The sequence below is a fragment of the Canis lupus genome, chromosome 14, assembly GCF_003254725.2.
Source record: "Canis lupus dingo isolate Sandy chromosome 14, ASM325472v2, whole genome shotgun sequence".
In the NCBI taxonomy this organism is placed as follows: Eukaryota; Metazoa; Chordata; class Mammalia; order Carnivora; family Canidae; genus Canis; species Canis lupus.
In genome coordinates, this window is record NC_064256.1 from 43247207 (window position 1) to 43270075 (window position 22869).

The window sequence follows — 22869 nt, forward strand, 5'->3', positions numbered from 1 at the left end:
CTGCAGGCTCTCCATGGCCCCAACCTGATCCTATCCGCCCCCCTCCACCCCGCGACCTAGGAAATACCCTCTGAGTAGGTCAGACAGTTGAGGGGACAGCATGATTTCCTGAGATTGTTTGATAGAGAAGCGGAGCTGGCCAGCTTCTCTTTCAAAGTAGAGACAAAGGTCTTTGGATTGGTCTTTCCAGGCAAGGACAGGAGGGCTACTTGTAAAAGTTCTTTTGCAGGGGCTACTTGCTTCTTCCTCACCAGCAATGGAAAGGAGCGGCTGCATCCTCAGACTGTCCTGGGGATGGTAAGCAGGGCTGTGCACCTATCCTTGGATCCAAGATGGGAGGGAGGTGACCTTGTCAGCAGTGCCCCCTCCCCACTAGGCCCCGCGGCCCCCAGGGACCCTCACACCATCCGATGAAGAGGAAGAGCCACTTGCGCAGGCGCTCAGTGGAGTACGTCATGACAATGGCCGTGTGCAGGTAGCAGCCCTCTACGAACATCCAGAAGAAGTTGGTCACCACGAAGTAGTTGAAGATGGCCGTGACGCAGCGGCACCAGACCTGCATGGGGCAGTGGGGGTCAGGGGCTGCCTGGCACGGGCAACGGCCAGGAGTCGCTTCATGGACACGCGTTACATACCCTCCCACTTCCCTCCGGGAAGCCTCGTCCACCACCAATTCTCTCACTGTCTGGGGTGAACGTAAGGCGCCAGCCTGCACTGGTCCCTCCTTTGGCTTCGTCCCAGCCCTTTCTAATCTCCTTTTTTAATAAAGAGGGAATCTGGCTCTGAGCTTTCTGCAGGCAGAGGCTAGAACCGAAAAACACTGTTGTGTTTTCGTTGTCCACTTTTTGAGTCACCTTCAACCCATAGCCAGGTTTCCATTTAGGGATGAAATATGACATTTCATGTAGAAAAAGAGTAGCAGGTCATTAAAAAAAAAAGTGTTATATAAATAATAGCACAGGGTTTACGAAGGTGAGCTGCAGCCAGAGAGGTGATTCTCCAAATTCTCTAGTTTTGGAAGATTCTGGGCTTAGGATGATCACTGCTGGCTCTGGATGGAGCCTCACCAACCCTGGGCCAAGTCACTATACCCTTCTGAGCTTCAATGGGACACGGAGAAACTAGTAATGCCGTCTTATGGGCGGTTATGGGAGATGAAGGCTGGCTGAGGCAGGCACCAAGAGAATCAGCGTTGTTGCCAGTTGTCTTTGTCCCTGTCCCTTGGAGCAGGGCTGCCGTCCCAAGTACCCTGCAGAGGGGAGATGGGGGTGCGGGCAGTGCAAAGCCTGGCCAGGGCTGCATTAAAGCCAGAACTCTGTGCAACAGATCCGACCTGCCCATCTCTCCCCAGGCTTCGTCCCCAGGGTACCCTCAGAGCTGAAGTTGGGATATGGGAACATGGTCAAGGGAGCCCTATGATGGGAGTTCTCTGCCCCGTGGGCAGCGCAGCTCCCCTCCATCCAGCCCTGGCTGTCAGATGCTCCTGCGCTGTGCTGGTCTCTGCCTCTGGGGCTTCCCCTGTGGTCCCATCCCTGGTCTTGGGCCCCACCTGATTGTCTGTCTCCTCTTCTCAGAAAGTCCTACTGAGGTGGAAAGCTAAAGATCCCCTCCTCCCAACCCTGCCTTTTCTCCAAGTTAAGCGACAATTTTATCAGTTCAAGCTAATACTGGGCTGCAGGGCACCCACCCCAAATGGGATTGAACTCAGTTAATGTTGTAGCGGGGCTCAATGTGGGGCCAGGTTAAGGGTCAAACCAGGCTGGGTCTCTGCTCGGGTCCATCAAAGAAAAATGTATTGAGAGGTCTCTAGTGGTGTGCCACAGGACTCTGTGCTTGGCCTCATTAGTCTCGGGGTTTATAGTGACTGGACACACTACAACAGCAGCTGACACAAATCCAGGGTGGGTAGCTAACACGCGGGATGGTCTGCTCAAGGTCTTGCTGGCTTAGATGTGGAGGGATCATTATAGTGTCACATAACCTCCCCGAGCCTCAGTTTCCACGTCTATATAATGGGGAAAATAATCCTTATAAGTCTCTCCTTGGAATCGAGATAAAGCTCACCAGAGCTTAATTCCAGCCTCTTCTTCTCTAAGGGGTCTTTGGGAAGTCCTGGATTCAGAAGATCCAGGAGAGAGGGACAGGCTAAACCAATCTGGTTTGAGGTTTGTGCAGCTCCCAAGACCCAGGCCCAGCAGTACCCTGCCCCCCAGCCCTTCCCAGACGGACAATGATTGGGGTAAAGGTGAGCTCAGGCACGGGTCCACACCTGAGGACTGGGCAAGAGAGGTGGGTGCCCCCAGAGCCCGGAGCCCCCCAGCCCCAAGCCTCGGCCCAGTGACCTCATTGCTCTCATGCACTTCATGGTCGATGAGCTGCAGCAGGAACCACATGACATTTCGCAGGATAAAGGTGGTGATCAGATTCCAGTGAATCACGTTCCGCAGACAGCGGATACTCCTGTGGGAGGCCCAGGTCAGGGGTCAGCCAGGATCGGGAGTTAGCTGAGACGGGCCCTGCCTGGGGTCAGGAAACAGCTGGGACCCAGTCCCCTGAGGCCAGGTACAGACTCAGCCTCCGGTGAAGGCAGGGCTGCAGCAGGAGCCACATTCCCCCTAGGGTGGCCATTGGGGCGCTCTCTCAGAGCCAGCTCCCCCTTTGCATCCTGCATGCTTGCCAGTGGTCAGTGCCCTGGCACCTCCTCAGACCCCTCTGTCCGTTGGCTTCAGGGCCCCCCCAAGTGGAGGCAAGAACGTGTGGGAGGGGTGAAGGGGGTGCTGTGGGGAGAGGGCCAGGGAAGAGCAGCAGGGGGTGGGGTGGACTCACCGCAGGGTCAGGAAAAGCAGGAAGGCGGCCACAAGGGCAGCCACTGAAACGCAGTGACCCAGGTAGTTGACAACGAGGGCGATGCGGTAGTGCAGGTCATACTTCCTCTGCTGGACAGACAGACAAGCAGGCAGACAAGTAGATGGAGGCATGAGGCACATGGAGGGTGGGGCTGTGGCCACCCTAAGCGGCCTGACCCTGGAGGCAGAAGTGGCTTCAAGTGTCATTACCAGTTCTGGCTCCTAGAGCTCACTCCTGTTGGCCATGGGTAGCTCTTAATAGATTTTTTTTTAAGATTTTATTTATTTATTCATGAGAGACAGAGAGAGAGAGAGAGAGAGAGAGAGAGGCGCAGAGACACAGGCAGAGGGAGAAGCAGGCTCCATGCAGGGAGCCCGTTGTGGGACTCGATCCCGGGACCCTGGGATCACACCCTGAGCCAAAATCAGACGCTCAACCCCTGAGCCAGCCAGAGATCCCTCTTGATATATTGCTTTTTTTTAATTGTTAAATATTTTATTATTGTTTTTTACATTTTTTAAATTGGAGTTCAATTTGCCAACATATAGCATAATACCCAGTGCTCACCCCATCTCTCTTGATAGATTTAAATGGCTGCACTCAGGCCTCCTGACATGCCATTTGGGGGCAGGTTTGGACACACCGCATTCTGGGATATGCCAGAGGTGTGGCTATCTAGATTCTACTGTCATTTTAATTCTGGACGGGGAGTTGTCACACCTGTGTTTAATCTCCGCTCAGACCCTCGCTGGCTGAGTGACTGAGGGTAAGTGGATTTAGATCTCTGGGCCTCAGTTTTGACATCTGTATTACGGAGCCAACCTGCCCTCCTGCTGCAGACGCAGCAAGCTCTGGGAGGTCCCTGGGTGCCCGGGGAGCAACGAGGGGGCACAATGTCTGTAGAGAAGTTAAGAACAAGATTAACGCCACACAAAAGCTGGTCTCCTTTTCGTGATATCCGCGACGCTGCCCCCGACCCCATGCCCACTGCGGATTGCCACTGCTCAGAGAGGCTGTCGGTGGAGACGGGAGGGCAGCGGTCTGGCGGGAGCCTCCTTCTTTATGGCCCATCCCACTGGCCACTGCTGTGGCCCCACTGCAGACCCCCTCTGGCTCACATTTTGTAGCATCGCCTTCTCAGGGTAGCTACACGTTTTTCCTCTGAACTTGGACTTTCTGGGGGAAAGTCGCAGCCTCACTGGGGGCTGTAATGGGTGAATGGGGAGGAGGGTAGAGGTGGGCTATGGCAGTTTGGGTCAGGAATGAAGTGTAGCTTCAAGGGGCAGGAGGCTGGGGATGCCTGGGTGGCTCAGTGGTTGAGCGCCTGCCTTCAGCTCAGGGAGTGATCCTGGAGTCCCGGGATCGAGTCCCACATCGGGAGACCTGTGAGGAGCCTGCTTCTCCCTCTGCTTGGGTCTCTGCCTCTCTCTCTGCATCTCTCATGAATAAATAAAATCTTTAATAAATTTTTAAAAGCGGGGAGGAGGCTGGCACTGCAGGCAGCGTGGGGCCCAGTTCCAGAGCAAGGGTGCTGCTGAGGTCCGAGCAGGACCCAGATGCCCACGGGTCCCACCCTTCTGGAGGCTGTGCTTGTTTCCATGTGGACTCATAGAATCAGAAAGCTCAATGGAGCAGCTGAGGCCCAGGGGAGGAAGGAAGTCACACTGCCCGTTCGATGTTGGGACACCGGTCATACCGTCTTCCCCTTCTTGTGTCACATGCCATCTTGGCTGTGTCCTCTGTTAGCCAGAGCTCTCCCAAAGGTGAGTCCCCCTTCTCTACTGTGGTGTCACTGAGCAGAGGACAGGACACGGAGGCAGGGGAAGCAGTGCAAAAAGGTGTGGTTGGGTTGCACGAGGCCTGGTTCTGTCACTCTTGGGATCCTCTGTGCTCGACCTGAGGCCTGATACCTGTACAAGGACCACAGCTGGGGCAGGTGGGGCCACTCACCTTATCGTCCAAAATGGGCTCACACTGTGAGTAGTTGATCCGTGAAGCCCACGTCCCATTCTCCAAGCACTCCCGGTAGGCATTCCCTACAAAAGAGGCCAAGCACCATGAGGCAGGTCACTCCCCTCCTCCAGATCACTCTCTGGCTCCCTGGTGCCCACAGGACAAGGTTCATACTTCTCAGCCTCTCTGGGCCAGGAAACACAACACACATTTAAAAGTTCATGTGAAAAAAAAAAAAAAAGAAAGAAAAAAAACAAAAATAAAAAAAATAAAAGTTCATGTGAAAGACATTTACTTGAAAATTATGGGGCAGCCTGGGGGTGGCTCAGCGGTTTACGCCACCTTCAGCCCAAGGTGTGATCCTGGAGACCAGGGATCAAGTCCCACATCAGGTTCCCTGCATGGAGCCTGCTTCTCCCTCTGCCTCTCTCTCTCTCTCTCTGTCTCTCATGAATAAATAAATAAAATATTTAAAGAAAAAAAATAGTGCAAAAGGCTTACCGCACATGGTAGCTCAAAGGCATGATAAAACCCATTTTGGATACAATCTTTGATGAGCAATTTGTGTACTTTCTTTAATTTTGTTCGAAACTGAACCTGCCTTGGAGCCCTGGGTTGTGGCTGAAGATCTGCTGCCTTCGGCGCTCTGAATAATTTCCATTCTTCTCTCATTTTATACCGATGCGATCCATACTTTTCCCCACCAGCATTAACACTTCTGTTTTAACAACAGCTATACCATTCAGAGTGGGTGTTTACCAGACCAGACTTTCAAACCCTTTAGGTACGCTCGTCCATTCCATCCCTCCAGCAACCCCATGATTAACAGTAACCCATTTTCCAGAAGGGGAAACTGAGGCACAAAGAGATTAACCTACTGGTCAAAAGATACACAGGTGAGAAGAAGTAGAGGCAGGATGCAAATCCCGAAGGTCTGGCTTCTGGCTGCGCGTTGTAAGCCCTGGCCCCTGAGCAGTGGCACACAGGAAGGAGGGACACTCGGGGAAACGGGGTGTGTGCCAACCTCGAGCTGTGGCGGCCCGGGAGGGCCTGTGTGGTGTCTCTCGGTGTCTGATGGGAGCAGGGTATGCGCCGAGACGCTTCAGAGCACCCACGTGGGACATGCAGGAGCGCAGGTCCCCTGGGCAGGGCAGGCAGGAGGGTCACAGAAGGCTCATGCTTACCTTTCCTGAAATCCCAGCTTGTCTGTCAGTCCAGGGTCCTAGGCCACCACCTCCAGGTGGCCCACCCTCAAGGCTCTCGCCAGGAGGAACCCTTCTCACCTGAGAATTCCAGAGCCTTTGCCAGCCTCTGATTTGTGCCATTAGCGCATTAGGTGACCTGCCCCAGTTCACTACAAATTCTGAAAGATCCGTGATTTGGGGGTGATTGGTACTGGGCTTTTGGGCTAATGGGCGGTTGTTGGTGGGTTTTCCTTCTGGTTGATGTTAGATGTATAATAATACAAAGCTAATAAAAATAAAGAGCTCCCGGAGCACAAAGTCACAGAGCTGGAGGGGGAGCCTTAGATTGCTTTTGGAAACAGTTGTGTTCTGAAATAATTAAGTTACTTAAAAAAAAAAAAAAAAAAAAAAACAACAACCCACTTCTGTTGCGCTGACAGTGAGTTCAAAGCAATGGGATTAAGGGAGCACTTGCTGAGGAGCAGAAACAAGGGGGGGAGATTCTATTAGCTTAATTGTTTTTTAATTTGGTGCTCCGAGCTCCTCGATTTTTCAAATCCCGGGTTGTCAACCGGCGTGTTGCTGCCGCCCTGGCCCTGGTTGGTGGGAGCCCTAGCGATTCAGACCCCGACGTGAGCACACCGGCTCCCTGCCCTTCACCACGGCACCCACATCCGCTCAGGTGTTCTCCTTCCTCAGAAGGAGAAGGTCACCTAAGTGCATTTCAGTGTCACTACAGAAAGATTATGTGCTAGGAGAATTTGATGCTTAGGGTTAGTGATTTACTGAGATAAACGACAGAGTGCAGGGTGAGTCGAAAGGACCCACGTAAAGGGACTTTGGGAGGGCTGGACCTTTTATAAAATGAACAATGGATCACTGATAGGGGTTTAGGGTCCAGTTGGACCCCTGATCCCGACTGGTTCAAAGGGCAGGACATTTACCTTCTAGGGACGTGTTCATAGATGTTATCCAGCTTTCCTGAAGTTCATTGCTAAGCCCCTTCCTTCAGGAAGGCCTCTTTGATTGCTCCCATCTCACAGATTTCTCTCTCATGACTCCCTCAGCCCACCCCGGAGCCCTGCTAGCCTAAGCCTCACACTTCATCCCTTGCTCATAACCTGACCTAAGTTGTTCAGGTGTATGAGTCTGGTCTCACTGATCAGTGCGGGGCTACCCAAGGACACGAATACTTTCCCAAGCATGATCTCCCGTGATGCTACCAACCATGGAGTGGGCTTGGGGATGGGAGGGAGTCAGGACAGAGAAGCTGCAAATCTGAGACCTTTCTAGTCCCTCAGGTCAATGCCCTCGGGGGTGCCAAATTATATGAATTCTGTCTCCTGGCTTTCTTTTTCTGGAATCCAGCCGCCTCCTGCCATCACTCCACACGGCACTTGATATTGACCCTAGCAGGCCTGGCTCAGAGCTGGCTCTGTGCTGAACCACCCCTTGAAGCACCCTCCTCGCTCTCACCCATGGCTCCTGACAAACTCTTACCTATCTTCTAAACCACAGCTCATAACTCAAGTGCCATCTCCGGAAGGCTTCCCCAGCACCCTAGGCATTTAAGCAATCTCTTCTTTTTTTCCTCTAAATGCCTCCTCTAGGTCTTGCCATCTCTTGAAACATGGGCCTTCACATTCTACTGTCCTTGAACCACACCAACACATCCATTTGGTGTCACAATCCAGTACACCCCCCCCCACACCCCCCCTACCTCCACCCCACACAAGCCCTACATTAATGAGGCCAGTGTCACAAAGCAAATCTTATCTTGACCACAGCTATGTTATTTTTCTTCCTATTCTATTCTAATGAATTCTATTTATTTTATATATAAATGCTGGTCATGACTCACTAAACCGACCTCGCAATCCACTATTGTGCTATGACCCATAGTCTGAAAACCAAAAATCAATTTTAGAGCATTTGCCTTAACTCACTATGGGTTCCATCTTTTGGGGCCTGATCTTTTTTTTTTTTTTCTTTTTTTTCCCTTTGCTACTGAATTTAAGCTTCCTGGGGACAGACAGATAGGCAGAGACCATATGGGAGTCTCTGAATCCTCCCTAGGAATTAGCCATCAGGTACTCATGGGCTGCATCAAACCAACTCAGATGTGCCAAAACCTTGGAAAGCAGGGTCTGAGATGTGGGATGGGTGGTGGAAGGGGCTTCCCTCTGGGGGCCCAGTCGTGCCTGGAGATGAGTTTCTGGCTATAGAACTGTAGGTACCAGAGGACTGGAAGACAGATGTGCCCAGCTCTTCGGGGGAGCTGGCTAATGAGGACACTGTGCCCTCAAGCACAGCTTTGGACAGGAGAGAGTAAGACAGAGGAGTCCCCCCCATCTGGGAAAGTCTGAGGGCAGGTGGCTAGACCAGAATCGCAGGGCTGGATGCAGTGAAGGGAGTGCCTGTTACCACAGCAACACAAGTGCCCCTGCCGAAGATCGATGCCTACGGTGTGCGGTGTGGCCTGCTGGGGGCATTAGGGTCTGGATGACGATGGCAGGATGATGCAAGCAGGATCCTTTCTTCCAGGGCTCTGTGGCCTAGGAATCCTGGTCCCTCTTCCCAGCAGCATGCCAGGTCTCTTCCCCCAAAGTGGCCCTGTCCTGTCCAAAGTCCGCATTACAATGGTCTTTCCCTCTTTCGGATGCCCCTTCTTGATAGGAGTTCCTGGTTCAGGCAGTCACCTAAGTGGTTCAGAAGCCTGGTTGGGAGAAGATGGGGACTGATATTCTGGCTGTAATCTTGTCTCTGGCTGGCTGGCTGGCTAAGTGACCTTAGCGAAGTCTCTTCTCTCTTGGCCTCAGTTTCTCCTCTCAGTAAGAGTAATGTACATCCTTTTGCAAAGATGTGATCGGCATCTCACGTAGGTCAAGTAGCTGCTGTGTAGGACTTTTCAATCTTCCATGTGACAACTCCAAACATCCCTATATCACTTCCAAGTGCTCCCTGGGTTGGCACTTCTTTCTCTGATAGTCGAACTGACAAGGCTTGGGAGACAGGGACCAGGAGGGACCATTTTTGGATGGACGTTACGGGGGAGAGTGTAAGACCCAGGTCGGGCATGGGGAGTGAGTGGGACTGGTGGAGGGGCAGCAGAATGGTCACTGGATATCTGGGGCGGGGTGGGGGGAATGACATGAAGTTAGGGCAAGAGGTGCTGGCTGGCAGGGAGGTGGGAAGGTACCAGAAGCAATATTTACTGAAGGAATGAGGTCACTGCGGGGGACAGGACCTTTCAGCACTGCGGACAGAAGGATAGGGCTCCCTGCTCCCCACGGGGCGTGCACCTGCCGGCACCTTGGAGAGCTCCTGAAACACCGCCTTCCCACCCTGCATTCAGCCCAGGGCCCTGCACCCAGTCCAAGAAGATCACACTATTTGTGACCCTCTTTCAAGGCCCAGCTCCTCTGGATGCTTCCAAGGCTGCTCCAGTTCCCTGAGGGTTCCACTGCTCGCTGCTCCTAGTCCACCCTTGGGAGGGTGGGAGGCTTAGGTCGCCTTATCCTCTGGCCCTTCCCTGAGAGCTACACAGAGGGGAGCAGACAAGGGGCTCAGGACGGACTGAGGTGGTGCTGTTGGCTGCGCGACTAGGGAACTCTGAGTGAGGAGAGAGGCACAGAGTGGGCCAAGAAGGCAGTCTGCCACCCGGGGCACCCAGGCTCTGCCAAGCTGCACAGCAAATGCACAACAGTCACACAGGCAGGAGGCACCCAGGGTCTTCTACAAAGGCCACGGGGAGGCTGCCACTGTAAGTACAACCCCACATGAAGTAGGGGTGTCAGTATGAAACAGTAAACCTGCGGGCAAGCATCCTACAGATTCCAGGCAAGAAAGCCTTGACTGTTCCCAGGAAAGCAAGCTGGAAACTGAATCAGCAGGCATCCTCTTGGGAATTTAAGAGGGCGAGGCAGCTTCTCCCTCATTTGGTCCACAGGGGCCCAAAAAGGACTGTGACATGTCGGGGGTCACCCGGCCACAGTCTGTTCCAGAAGACCCAACACCTTGTGCCACTTCCGCAGTGTCTTGGCCACTTCACGTCCAGATCCCCAGGACAGAAAATGCCTGAGGGGCCAGGTCTCCCACTCTCCGTCCCCTCACCAACCTGTCCTGGGAGCTGGGCTACTCCAGATACAGCCATGTCCTTCCTGTCTGGCTTGAGGCCTTGCTGGGAAACCTTTGCCCTTCGTCTTGGGTCATCTTTCTTATCTTTTATGGAAAAAAAATCTCGCCTGCCTGGACAAGGCCATGAATGCTGTAGGGCCTGATGAATTGCTTTTTGCCTCCAGTGAAGATACCACTTGGGGAAGCGTGGCACAGTCATGGTGCCAATAGCATCATTCCCCTGAGCTTCCCAAACAAGGTGCTTGTCCCTGAGCTAAAACTCCTGCATTGCTCAGATGCTGCTGCAGCTAACTAGGGCTGGCCTGCTCCGGGGCCCAGCTGGAACATTTCCTGTCTTCGTCCCATCCCAGCCCATTGGTGGTGGGGGTGGCAGCTGGTGATGCTCCTCCAAGCTTCGAACCACCTTGACCTAGAAGGAATGCTGGGCTGAGAGATGGGAAATCTGCCAGCATCAACACAAACATCAGGTTGGGAAGGGCCTCCCAGAGCCAGCTGCTTATGACATCTGGGATGAGAGACAGGGAACTCCTAACCATTTCTTCAGTGCTGTGTGGACACTGCTCTTGGGGCCCCAACTGTCCACTGGGGCCTCCAAAAACCCTCAGTTCTTGATTTCCAAAGGACTTTTCACTCATGATGCCTTCCCATCATCCTCAAGGAGGCATGGCAGGGGTAAATGTCTATACTTACAGTAGACACTGGGGAAACTGAGTCAAGGAGGTACAGAGCAGTTTAATTTAGCCCATACTGGGCCCAGGAAACAAGGAAGAGGTGTGACTGGAATCCACTCACAGTGTGAGATCACGGCCCTCCCCAGGGTTGGCGCAAGTGGGAGGAGGTGCCTACCACCCCCCACCTCCAGCCTCTATTGTGCGGGGCTTCCTCCTTCCAGTCATCCCTAGCAACGCTCAATGGGCTTGTCGCCATGACGCCGGTCTGTGGCCTGCACAGGGAAACAGGAGAAGGCGAACAAATGGGGGACCCCTGAGCCATAGACTGCTGTGGAGTGGAGGAACGTCAGGGTTGGGAGACCACGAGACTCATCAAGCTCACCCCCCACCTGCCCCAAAGAAGAGAAAGGCCTGCCCAACAGTGACATAAGCAGTCAGTGGCCTGGCCAGAATTAGAACAGGCTTTCAACCATAGTTGCTGTGAAGTAATGTGGGGTGAAGACATCTTTGGCTGGCAGATCTTCTCTTTACCTCGCTCCAGAGGCCTTTGGGGATCAGACCCTCCGGGTGTAGACAGACTGCTCCCTCCCACACTACCATCCAAGGGCCACAGACTTGCAGTGGCTCAGAGATGACAGAGGGCACACCGCCCAGAAAGAGGCCAACCATCCTTGGCATGACCAGGACCCTCAAAGACATCATCATCATCATCTCATCATCATCATCATCCTTATTCTGGGCCTTATTCTTTACTCCCCCTGCTGACAACACTCCAGCTGTCCACAGGAACCTCACGAGGCCTCACAGCACCTCATGGGGACACCATATTTTCTGTCCCCCTCACACAGATGAGAGCACTGGGACTTGGATGAGGGGGACCTCTCCCATCACTCAGTGACTCAGGGCACAGCCAGGACTTAGATCCAGGGACCAGGGCTCCTCTTGCTCTCCCTCACCCCAACCTGCACCCCTGCAGGTGTGTGACAGGAGCTCCCCACCAGACTCTGGAGCACCTGGTTTCGATGGGCCTTTGGGGATGGTCCCTGAGAGTCACTGGGGGTGGGGCTTTGCTGTGGGGTTCCAGACTCCGCAGGTGGTTGCTTGGGGGTGGGGAGGGCAGGAAAGAGTGCTGCAGCTCTAACTATACTGAGCTAGGAGGGAGAAGAGGGGGAGGGGAAGGTTAGAGTTCTCAGCCAGCCTGGATTTAGATTTCAAAGGCCCATCCTGAAAATCAAGCAGCGTTGCACCAGAATATCTGTTCCTGCACCACGGGGCTATGGATAAGCGGCTGGGAGCGCTAACACCAGCAGAATTGCGGCCCATGCCCTGGACTGGCATTCAAAGCCTTCATGCCTCCACTCCCTCTACCCTCCAGTGGGCACATCACTGGTCCAATTTTTTAAAAAATTTATTTATGATAGGCACACAGTGAGAGAGCGAGAGAGAGAGAGAGGCAGAGACACAGGCAGAGGGAGAAGCAGGCTCCACGCTCCGAGAGCCCGACGTGGGATTCGATCCCGGATCTCCAGGATCGCGCCCTGGGCCAAAGGCAGGCACTAAACCGCTGCGCCACCCAGCGATCGCTCACTGGTCCAATTTTATAAGGCCCTATACAACAACACTTCCTCTGGGAAGTCTTCCCAGCTTACTTTCCCTCCTCTTGGAATCAACCTACTCCCATGTGTCTTATAATCTTGACTGTGCTATTTCACTTAAGAGCAATTATCAGAGAGCTCTTTTCAAGAGTCTCTTTGTCTCTCTGTCTCTGTCTCTGTCTCTGTCTCTGTCTCTCTCTCTCTCTCTCTCTCTCTCGGCACCTGGGTGGCTCAGGTGGTTAAGCATTCGACTCTTGATTTCAGCTCAGGTCATGATTGATCTCAGGGTTGTGAGATCGAGCCCTGCGTTGGGCTCTACTCTGGGCGTGAGCTTGCTTGGGATTCTCTCTCTCCCTCTGCCTTCTGCCCATTAGTGCACTAAGTAAATAAAATCTTAAAAAAAAAAGTGTCTTTCTCTCTTTCCCTCTAGAACAGAAGCCCTGGGACGGCTCAGGTGTTCCGCATGTTTGAAGAGCTTGTTTCCAGTAAGAAGAGGGCAATCCTCTCACCAACCCAATAAGAGGTAAGCCTGGGCAGGAAACAGACCAGTAAGCAGCTGGAGGTTTCCTGTAAGAGAGGGAGGGGGATCAGGAGTGGTTGCACCTCTGGTCCTCTCTGAGATGAAGGGTCCTCCTCAGGCAGGTGGACCATCATGCCTCTCGGCCGCCTAGGCCTATCCCTGCAGAGGCGGAGAAATCCTAGAGCAAGGGCCAAGAGCTCTCAGCCAGCAGAGGCCATTCTGTGCTCTGGCTTTCTGAGGGACCCTGGGCAAGTATTTTTTCCTTTCTGGGCCAGTCATCCTCCACCCCTAAGCAGCAGGGGAGCAGAGGGGAGGGGAGGGCTGGACTCCAACAGAAAGCCCTGCAGCTGGGGAGCTCTGGAGCATGCAGATGGCCAGAGGAGTATCCACTCTACTCTCTCTTCCCTCCTCCTCCTCGTAGCCAAACCCTGAGTGACGGCCAGGCACGGCCCACTTTCTCTCTCTCCCAGCACCAAAACCACCCTGACACAGGGTTATTAACTCCTTGCCCCTGGGCCTCAGGGCAAGGTCTCAGAATACCAACGGGTCTCACTGGGGACTGAGAATGTAGACCTGAGTTTCTACATTCCCAGCTTCTACTTCCTCAGCCCAGAGGGGAGGCTCTATTTGGAACCCTCCCTGAGGCTCATGCCCTCATACCACACAAATATGACTCTACCGCTTCAAGACCTTCAAGAATCACTCCCACCTCCCCCCAGGAAGCTTTCCAGGAATGTCCCAGTGCCCACCAAGCCCCTCTTTCCAATCCCTGACTGTTGGTTTGGGTGAGTCTGGTCTTGAAGTAGCCTGGGGTTCTCTGAAGGGAGGGCTCAGCCCTTCCTATTACCAGGTCCCCTCAGTGCTGAAGAGGGGATTTCTGCACAGACAGACCCCATGGGAAGATACCTCTGGCTGGGGACCCCTCAGTTTGTGTTTCCAACACAGACAGTGCTTCAGCATGTTTCTAAAGTGGGGTTCTGAGAAGTAGGCACCCCCAGACCTCTCCAAGGGGTTAGGTCAGGTGGGGTGTCTTTTTTTCCCCTGGTCCCGGCAGATGCCTCAGTACACATGAGCCCAGTAGTTGCCAACAGGATATGGGGAGGGGGGAGCCTGAGAGCCAGAGACTGAGGCTGAACTGCGCTGGGCTTAGTAATTCCGCAGGAGGAAAATGAGCCATGTCCAGGAGGGAGCAGGACTTCCCCTTGCAGCCAGGAGGGCTGCAGGAGTGGGTGGGAGGAGGTGCCTGGCAGGAGGAGGTGCTGGGGCAGGCGGGATCAAATGAGGGATGGGAGGAGGGAGAGACGGAAGGATTGAGGGAGGAGGGAGGGGAGGGGAGGGAGAGGGGGAAGGGAGAAATGGAGGGAGGAAGACAGCTGGAGAAGAGGAATGAGGGAGGGCAGGAGGGAGAGAGCCGCAGATAGAAAACAAGAGAGAAGCTGGACAGAGACAGACACGTAGAAGGAAACAGAAAATACATCCAAAGACAAGGAGGGAGCCATACAGAGAGACAGACAGAGACAGACACGGGGACGCACAGACAGGCACACGCAGACATGGGCTCAGAGCCTGCACAGGGGAGTGGGAGGCGGGAGGAAATGGAGTATATTGCCTACTCTGGATTCATCCATTTCCCTTCTCCTTGCAGACGGGGAGACTGAGGCTCAGGAAGGGGATCAGACTTGCTCCAGACATTATGATAGTTTTTTTTTTTTTTTTCATTATGATAGTTTTGGAGTGGCCCAGAATTTGCACCTGCATCCTCTATGGGCTCAGAGAAACCTGGGGGGAGGCAGATGCCCCCTCCTGTCCCGGAACTGCCAAGTCCTCAGCTTCCAGGTCCCCACCCAGAGTGTGTGACCTAGAGCCCCCCACATTTTCCCACCCTGTCAGATGCACTTGCCTCCACTAGGGGCCTGAGTGAGCTGGGAGGGGGGGGGCGGTCCCTAAAGTGGAGACAGGCAGAAAGCCTCCTGGCAGCCACTGCAAGAAAGCTCCGGCACCCTGGGCAGTGTGGGCAGCAGGACTGTGGCCCATCCATTAGCCAGGTCTGACTCAGGGGGACTGAGGTCCCCTCACTGGGCCAGCTCTGCCCTGAGCCCTTGGCTGGGGGCCCCAGACCCGGTTCTCCAGCCCTCTTAGTGATTCCACAACTCCTTGATATCCTTGCAGCTAACCCCTTCTCTGTTGAAGCCAGCACACTTGCTTTCTGAGAGTCAGAATCCCTACTCTGTCACAAGCTGTGTGACTTTCAGAAAGTCAATTTTTCTCTGTGCCTCCATTTCCCCACGTGCAATAGGAGGACAAATACCACGTCTCCATTAAACGGTCAGCGCGCTGATCAATGCGTTAATGCAGGTCAAAGGACAGCACAGACACATGGAGCCTGGGCCAGAGAAGCGTGGGTGGTGGGGAGAGCCTGGAGGGAACTTGGACACACTGACATTGATCGTGGTTTTGCAGGGACGAGCGTGTGTGGTCATGGACAAGTCCCAACCCTTCCCTTGCCTGTCCTGCATCTGGAAATAGTCTCTATTGGTGGATGGAACTTATCAAGGCTCTGAAGGCCCCCAAACCTGCCCCCTGCGGCAGCTAGCTGACCACGCACGGCACCGAAGAATGCCTTGCCCCTAGCAGGAGGCGCTCCCGGGCTTTCCCCTTGCAGCCAACTGCGTGCTGGATGGACATCTGCCCTCAGACGTCCCTTTCATTTCCCTAGGGACGACATATCCCCACCTATGCTCAGCATTTTCCAGGTGTCATCCCGGACTCCTCCCGTGTCCCCATCCCATCCCAGTCCTGTGCATTCCATGTACCCAAGGTCTCCTGCATCTGTCCCCTCCTTGGCCCACCCCCTCTCCCCCGCCCCCCATCTCCATTTGCCTTGGGTCAGGAGCAGTAGCCTCCTAACCCCTCCTCCTGTCTGTAGAGGCCCTGCGCCCCAAAGCTGAACCCCTCTGCCCCAGGCTCCCTCCCGCACGGAGGCGAGGTCCTCGGCAATGCCCTGCTCCATCTGACCAACATCCACCCGTGTGCTCTCATCTGTTTCTTTCTCCTCCTACGTGCCCTGCAACATTCACCAGTCCCGAGCCACAAAGCACGATTCCATCTTCTCCCATATGCCTGTTAACACTTTCACCTGTCCCCACCTAAAATCCCACCTGTCCCCAGAAGTCCAGCTCAGGGGGCTCAGCCCCGCCCTCCATCCTGCAGGGTGGAGGCACCAGTCCTTCTTCTGTCCCTTTAAACTATCCCCAAGGGCAGCCCGGTGGCTCAGCGGTTTAGCGCCACCTTCAGCCCAGGGTGTGATCCTGGGGACCAGGGATGGAGTCCTATGTCGGGCTCTCTGCGTGGAGCCTGCTTCTCCCTCTGCCTGTGTCTCTGCCTCAGTGTGTGTGTGTCTCTCATGAATATATAAAATATCTTTTAAAAAAAAACTATCCCTAAGCAGAGTCTCTTCTGGAGGCAGTATTGCCCTGTGATTAAGAGTGAGGGCTGTGGATTCCCGAGCCTCAGTTTTCCTGTCCGTGATATGGGCATAAAAGCAGTATATATCTCAGGAGGTGGGGATGAGTGGGACCACGTGTGCAAGGCTCTCTCCGTGGCAGCTGGCACCCGGACTATGATCCACGCTTGGTAGCTTTGTGGCAGATTCTCTGTGCTCAGCTGAGTGGAAGAAAGTTCACGGGCCTAATGACTTGGGCTATCTAGCCCCGGGAATGCGGCCCTCTAAAGAATGAGGCTTCAGTGGGGGTTTGGCTGTAGCAGAGCAAAACTGGAAGAGGAGCCAGACCCTTGCTCCTTTTCCCCAAGGCTTCTCAGAGGAGCTGTCTTCCTCTCTGCGTGCTCCCACCAAAAAGACAAACAGGGCGAGAGGAAGCAGTGGCCAGGAGGAGGCAGGGCAGGGGGAACAATCACCACATTTCCGCTGCCATTAGCTTCTCTGCTCTTCCCACCTGAGTTGGCCGCACTGGCTAATGGCAGTGCTCCCAGCACCCCATGCTCCTGTTCCCCAGCAGCTATAGTGTGGGCAGCACTTTGGTCTAAATGAAGAAAATTGCTCATTAGATACCAGGAGTTAATTGGCACTATATTTGCCAACCTCAGTGGCGCCCTGACCTCAGCCTCTCGCTTGATATGACATGATTTGGTATGTGCTCCAGCACCGCCTTTGGGAAGTCTTCCCTGTCTCGCCTGACCCCTTCCCCCAGCCTACAACCCCCTTGCTCTCCTGCATCGGGGCATTCATCACTCTGTACTTCTCTTGTCTCTTGCAATCATGAGCCAGAGGGCCTCAATGACAGTGGGGTGGCTGGCACATAGTAGCTGATTAATAAACTGATTAAAGAAACACTGTGCTCTGCTCTGAAGAAGAGACCCAGGCCCTGCCTTCGGGGAGCTCCAGGTTGGTGGGGAGAACAGGAGGCTGAGGTAGGAACCAGAGCAGAGTTCCCTTAGGTCCACGGCTATGGGGTTGAGATGCCTCATCACCTCACTTGGCCCTTTGTCCCCAGGCCCAGTCTGAACCAGAGATCCTATAATCTTGTGATCCAGCTCACGGGACCCTAAAAGTGAAGTTTTATAATCTCAGGCCTGGAAAGGAGCATGGAAACCATTCCTTCTGCTTTTCCACGTCCTGGATCAGGGACCTCACTTCCTCCCAGAGAGATCTGTTTTAATCTAAGCACATCCTCAGATAATGCAGAAATCTTCCTCAGCCGTTCTCCTACCTCTACCACCCACTTCAATAGGAGCACCTCTGCTGCTGGACTCCTCAGAGCAGGGCTCTTCCCCGGGCTCACCGGAGTCCTCCACTGATGCAGACAAGGGAGTGCTGCTTAGCATCAGATGCAGGCACAGCTATTTTGCTCTCTAACCATCACTTTTAATGAAAGCCTCAGCTCTGAGAGTTTGGACAGGGGTGTGTGTGTGTGTGCGCGCGCGCGCGCGTGATGGGAGAGCTGTGCTGCTCTTCAGACACAGACCTGCCGAGAGAGGTTGCTATGATGATTCCAGGAAGAGGGGCCTCAGATAAGCAGCCCCCACCGGCCTGAGGGTCTCGGGAGGACCTCTCTCTGCTGGTGGGGTGGGGCTAGAGATGTGAGTGGCCGGTCAAGGTGGGCCAGTGCATACTGCCTCCTGTAGACTTATAAGCACCCATCAGACCTTCCACGGGGCATAGACTCTCCCCCACCCCCACCCCCACTGAATTACCCCACCTGGATGCTCTGTGACTCCGGCAGCTCCTGCTACCGCCTTCCCCAGAATGGCAAGGCAGCCAGTGATGTGCCAGGAGGAAGGAGGGCGCAGCTCTCTGGGAGATGGGGGGTGGTCCTGATTCAGACACGACGCATTACCTGGACAGTGGGAGTAACGCTGCCCAGGAGCCCTGACTCACAGCCCCGAGGGCCAGTCTGGGACATCCAGGTAGGGATGCGGTGACACCCACACGCTCTGGCCCAGAACCCTCCACGCTCTGCATGCGCCCACCCAACACAAGGGCTCACCCCATCTTTCCTGGCTCCTGCCCTCCTTCCTCTCTGGTAGAGTCTGATGGCGGCACTCACGGTGGGGGGTGGGGGGGTGGGGGGGTGGGAACGGAGCATATGCGCCCCCAACCGTGGCGTGAGTAGCACTGGTTAAACAAAGGGGTGTGGAACTTCAGGCACCCCGAGTAGAGCAGAGCGCTTTGCCCTCAAGGGAAGGCAACCCTCCCTTCTGCCCTTCGGGGCGGTCCCCGTCCGGCTGAGGTCTGGAGCGGCGGTGGGGTCGGGGACACGGGGGGCGCCCCGCGCGGAGAAGCGGCCCTTGACGCCTGCGCCCCGGGGTCGCCCTGGGGTCTCCGACGCCGGCCCGAGCCGTCCCGCTCGCTGAGCCGCTCTTCCGGGGGCGTCGGGCCGCGAGGATCGGGGGTGCGGGTGGGGGTGCGGGTGGGGGTGGGGGGCACTCACGGGTCGTGTTGTACTTGACGCCGTTGAAGTACTCGGGACACGGCCTCTCCACCAGCGCGCCCGCCGCGCTCCGGGGCCAGCACGTCCCGATCTGGTCCAGGGTCGTGTTGCAGTAGGAGTAGGGACCTGGAGCGGGGCGCAGAGGAGAGGCGCTCAGCGGGGCCGGCCGGGGCCGGGGCCGGGGCCGGGGCCGGGCGGGGCCGGGCGGGGCCGGGGCGCCTACCCTGGGGCTCTGCGGGCGGCCCCCAGCCGTCCAGGAGCAGCTCCTCGGCCAGCGCCAGGCTGCAGTTGGCCTCCAGCAGGCTGTGCAGCAGCGCCGCGTCCATCGCGCCCCGGAGCCGCGCGCCGACCCGGAGCCAGCGTGGGTGCGCGCCCGGCCCGCCCGCCCCGCAGCCTCGACCGCCGGGCGCCCCAGCGGACCCCGCCGAGAGCAGCTGCGGAGCGCGGGTCCGCTCTCGGCCGCGGCCAATGGCGGCGCCAGGGGGCGGGGCCCGGCCTCCCGCGCCCCCGCGCCCCCCCGCGCCGCGCCCCCGGGGCCCCCCGGCCCCACCCCGGCCCCGCCCGCAGTCCGCTGCGCCCGCTCGTCCGAGGATCGAGGGAGGATCGAGGATCGAGGCTCGCAGGTCCCCGGGGCCGCCAGGGGCCGCGACTGCGCTCCCGCCCCGCGCGCGCCGACGAGCCCCTGCAGCGCCCCCCACCCCGGAGCCCCAGCCCGCGGCTCGGGGCCGAGCTTCCACTCTGAGCCCGGGCGCTGGGGGCCGAGGGGCCGCGTGCCGATCCTGCTCCAGAAAGGCCCCTGTGGCCCTGTGGGACGGAAATGCATCGGAGCCGAGGGGCTTGGAGGCGGCGGGAGGCCGTGGAGCGTCTAGTGAGAGCCCGTGGCCTGGACGGGGAGCGCGGACCAGGCCGCGGGGCTGGGGGAGAGAGGCCCGAGCACAACCTGCCCCGCTGAGGGGCTGGAGAGGCCGAGTGGAAGCCCGAGGCAGGCAGAGCACCAGGTCTCCCTCTCGGGTGACTGGGGAGCGGACAGGGCTGTCATTTAATAAGGGGGGGGGGATCTAGGGGAGAAATTGGCTGGAATTATCTGGAGGACTTCAAATACCCTGGTCTTACTGCCCTGAGCTCGAGCGGAAGTAAAGTGAAAACCTGTTTCTGTTCCTTTTGATTTGGCCTGGGCGCCTGAACTGCTTTCCATGCCTGTGTGTGTGTGTGTGTGTGTGTGTGTGTGTAGGACCTACACATCTTTTTTTTTTCTTTAAGATTTTTATTTATTCATGAGAGAGACACACACAGAGAGAGAGAGAGAGAGAGGCAGAGACACAGGCAGAGGGAGAAGCAGGCTCCATGCAGGGAGCCCGATGTGGGACTCGATTCGGAGACCCCAGGATCATGCCCTGGGCCAAAGGCAGGCACTAAACCACTGAGCCACCCAGGGATCCCGGACCTACACATCATCAGAAGGAATCTGCCCAGGCCCACTCAGGACTGCTGGCTCCATAATTTGTACTGGCTCCAGTGGGATTGCCCAAGGTGGGCCAGCTGCTCACGCCAGCTGAGTTGGGGGAGGGTCAGGGAGGGTGGGGGAGAGGTCCCGGCTCAGGAGACAGGGCCTGGGTATGTGTGGTACACCTCAAACTCAGGCTGGGTTCTGCTCTTGCCTCTATGGCTACTCTCCCTGCATGTTACCCCAATTCTTGCCCTCTTTGGGGGGCCAAGGGTGAAATGTTCTCTGAGGCTCCTGCCAACCTTGAGAGTCTCTGGCTCTGAGTTATGAGATGCAGAGACTGAGGAAGATGTACGAGTGTGTGTGAGTGTGTGCTGCCTGTCCCTATCTTCAGAGGGCAGGGGGAGCTGGGGCCCGGACCCAGCTGGGCTGGAGGTCCCAGGGGAACTAGTCTTGTCCTCCCCTGTGCTGGCCTCCACCGGAAACAAAGCTGCCAGAGAAGGCCGATAGCACCCTGTACTAGCACTATGCCCTAACAGACAGCGGGGAAGAGGTGGGCTGGGCTGCCTTTGTGTGCTCCCGTGTCCCCAGCCTCCATAGGAATGCTTTTGTCATTGCCAAGGCAGAGCCAGAGAGCCAGAGAGCACTGAGCCTAGGGTTGAGCCCTGGATTCTCTCCAGGGCTAGCTGACTGGCAGGTACCAGGTGCAGATCACCCAGCCAGGTCTGTCCTCTGCCTCTTGAATGGACAGTTAGAGCCCTTGGCTCAGCTCTGGGCAGCAGCAGAGGCAAAGATCCCTTGGTGTTCATAATAGCCTGTGCCAGGAGCAGGGGAGGACAAGTCGAGCCCCAGCCTCAGCTTCCGACCTCTGCATAGTCCTGTCCCCCGGTCCAGGCTGAGCCCTACCCCGCAGGGTCCCATATAGGCTAGAGTGTGACTGGCAGGGTCAGCCTATGTCTTCACTGGGAAATAGTCTCATTCATGCTCAAAGGAGGGCCCTCCACACACCGATCACAGTACAGGGGAAAAGAGAGAAACCAAGCTAAGTTATTAATGTGCTTATCATCAGAGCCACTGCACAGGGGTGGCGAGGGCCCAATGACCGGAGGCCGATGACTTCTCGCCTCACATGCAGCTTTCTGCAGAGTAGGATGGCCTGGGAGACTTGGATTGCTCCTAACGGGGAGAGCGCATGTCCAAAAGATTCCTCTGGGAAGTGACTATTCCAGTGGCAGAACCAAAGGCTGGGCCTGCACACAGACCCACAGACCCAAGGTGCCCGGGTTTCTGGGACGCAGGGCCATTTCTACATGGATCCTATTATGATGAGCGTAACTGTCTGTTGTTCTAGATGTGACACAGAGGGGACTGAAGGAGCAGCTTTGGAACAAGTTGACTTTATAGCTCACTTGAGTGTTCGTAGATAGGTAACCGAGGATGAGATTGTAGAGAGCTAAAAATGTCCTCAATTAGATTAAATCCCACTACAAATAAACAAAGTCTGGGCCAGCAAGAACGCTAACTGAGGAAGCAGTGGAGAATGGCAGGTGTCTGGGACGGAGATAGGCTTGCAGGCCAGGCACTGGGGGGAAGGTATTGGGATAGTTGTGTACCCCCAGGCCAGTGAGACAGGCTGCAAGTAGGTCTGGGGAAGCGTGACAGGTGCTGGGGAAGATAGCCATGGGTCAGGAGCAGCATGGGGTGAGGCAGGTGCCCCTGGCCCACCTCTCACGTCAGCTGCCGTGGCAGTGGACGGTTTCAGGCGAGCTTGGACACACACGGTGGTCCTTCGGCGCAGAGCTGAATAGGCACGCCGAGCGTGCTGGAAACACACACTGAGTCTTGCTGTCACGTGTCTTTGCAGCATCACACACATTCTCTCAGTCATCCCACCGTCCATCACATGTCAGCTGGAAAATAGGGTTTAAGGGGACAGAGTCTGTCTCTGCCTCTCTACAGGGCTGTGCTCGGTCAGATTGAAGACACGAGGAACAGGCAGTTATGGGTCAAGGTTGTGGGGTTTACTGGGAATTATAATGGGGTTGCGGAGGGTGTGGAGTCTTGGGAGAGGCCAGAGGGTGCCCCACGTTTGCCTGGTGGCGCTGGAGACAGTGCCCCCGAGCCCGACAGTCCTCCCCTACGCATCCCCCTCTACCTTGGCACAGTGGAGGATGACCAAGGGAAGATGATACTTTCAAGTTCAACCGTGGAACCAGGCAGGGTCCTCAGCAACCTTCCAAGCCCACATTCTCATTTACAGATGGACAAAGGGAACTTCCGCCTCCCACCCCCCTGGGCCACCTTCCCCTCTGCACCAGTCACACTCGGCTCCCTGTCTGTTCCACTAGGCAGATGAAGTGATTTTTCTGCAATTAAGATTACTGTATTCTTCCTCTACGAGTGACTCCCCATTGCCCTCAGGATGGAGCTCAGCTCTTATGCACTGCGAAGAACACTCTCCCAGATTCTCCGTCCTTCATGCTCTCCCTCTTGCCAACTTCAGATGCTCTTTGGACCAACTCATCATTCCCCGGAACCATTCTATACCTCTGCAGCTCTGCATGTGCTGT

The 22869-nt window shown here is 55.8% G+C and overlaps 1 protein-coding gene and 1 long non-coding RNA gene across 7 annotated transcripts in view; one reads left to right on the forward strand and one right to left on the reverse strand.

Annotated features, from left to right (window-relative positions):
* Positions 1-22869, reverse strand: part of CRHR2 (corticotropin releasing hormone receptor 2) — a 47286-nt gene that overhangs the window by 12350 nt on the left and 12067 nt on the right. For 2 of the 6 annotated variants that reach the window (XM_025464529.3, XM_025464523.3), the window contains exons 3-7: positions 18856-18981; positions 4798-4883; positions 2827-2936; positions 2343-2460; positions 403-556 (exon numbers count right to left, since the gene is read on the reverse strand). In XM_025464529.3, coding sequence (XP_025320314.1) covers positions 403-556; positions 2343-2460; positions 2827-2936; positions 4798-4883; positions 18856-18981 — 594 coding nt within the window. Of the gene's footprint in view, positions 1-402; positions 557-2342; positions 2461-2826; positions 2937-4797; positions 4884-18855; positions 18982-19078; positions 19229-22024; positions 22210-22869 lie in introns of those variants that run through there. The other 4 variants (XM_025464525.3, XM_025464528.3, XM_025464526.3 and 1 more) reach the window with 4 other exon arrangements.
* On the forward strand, positions 11044-17214 carry LOC112670670 (uncharacterized). The gene is made up of 3 exons (XR_003143134.3): positions 11044-11768; positions 12818-12910; positions 15368-17214. It is a non-coding gene; the product is annotated as an uncharacterized LOC112670670 (long non-coding RNA).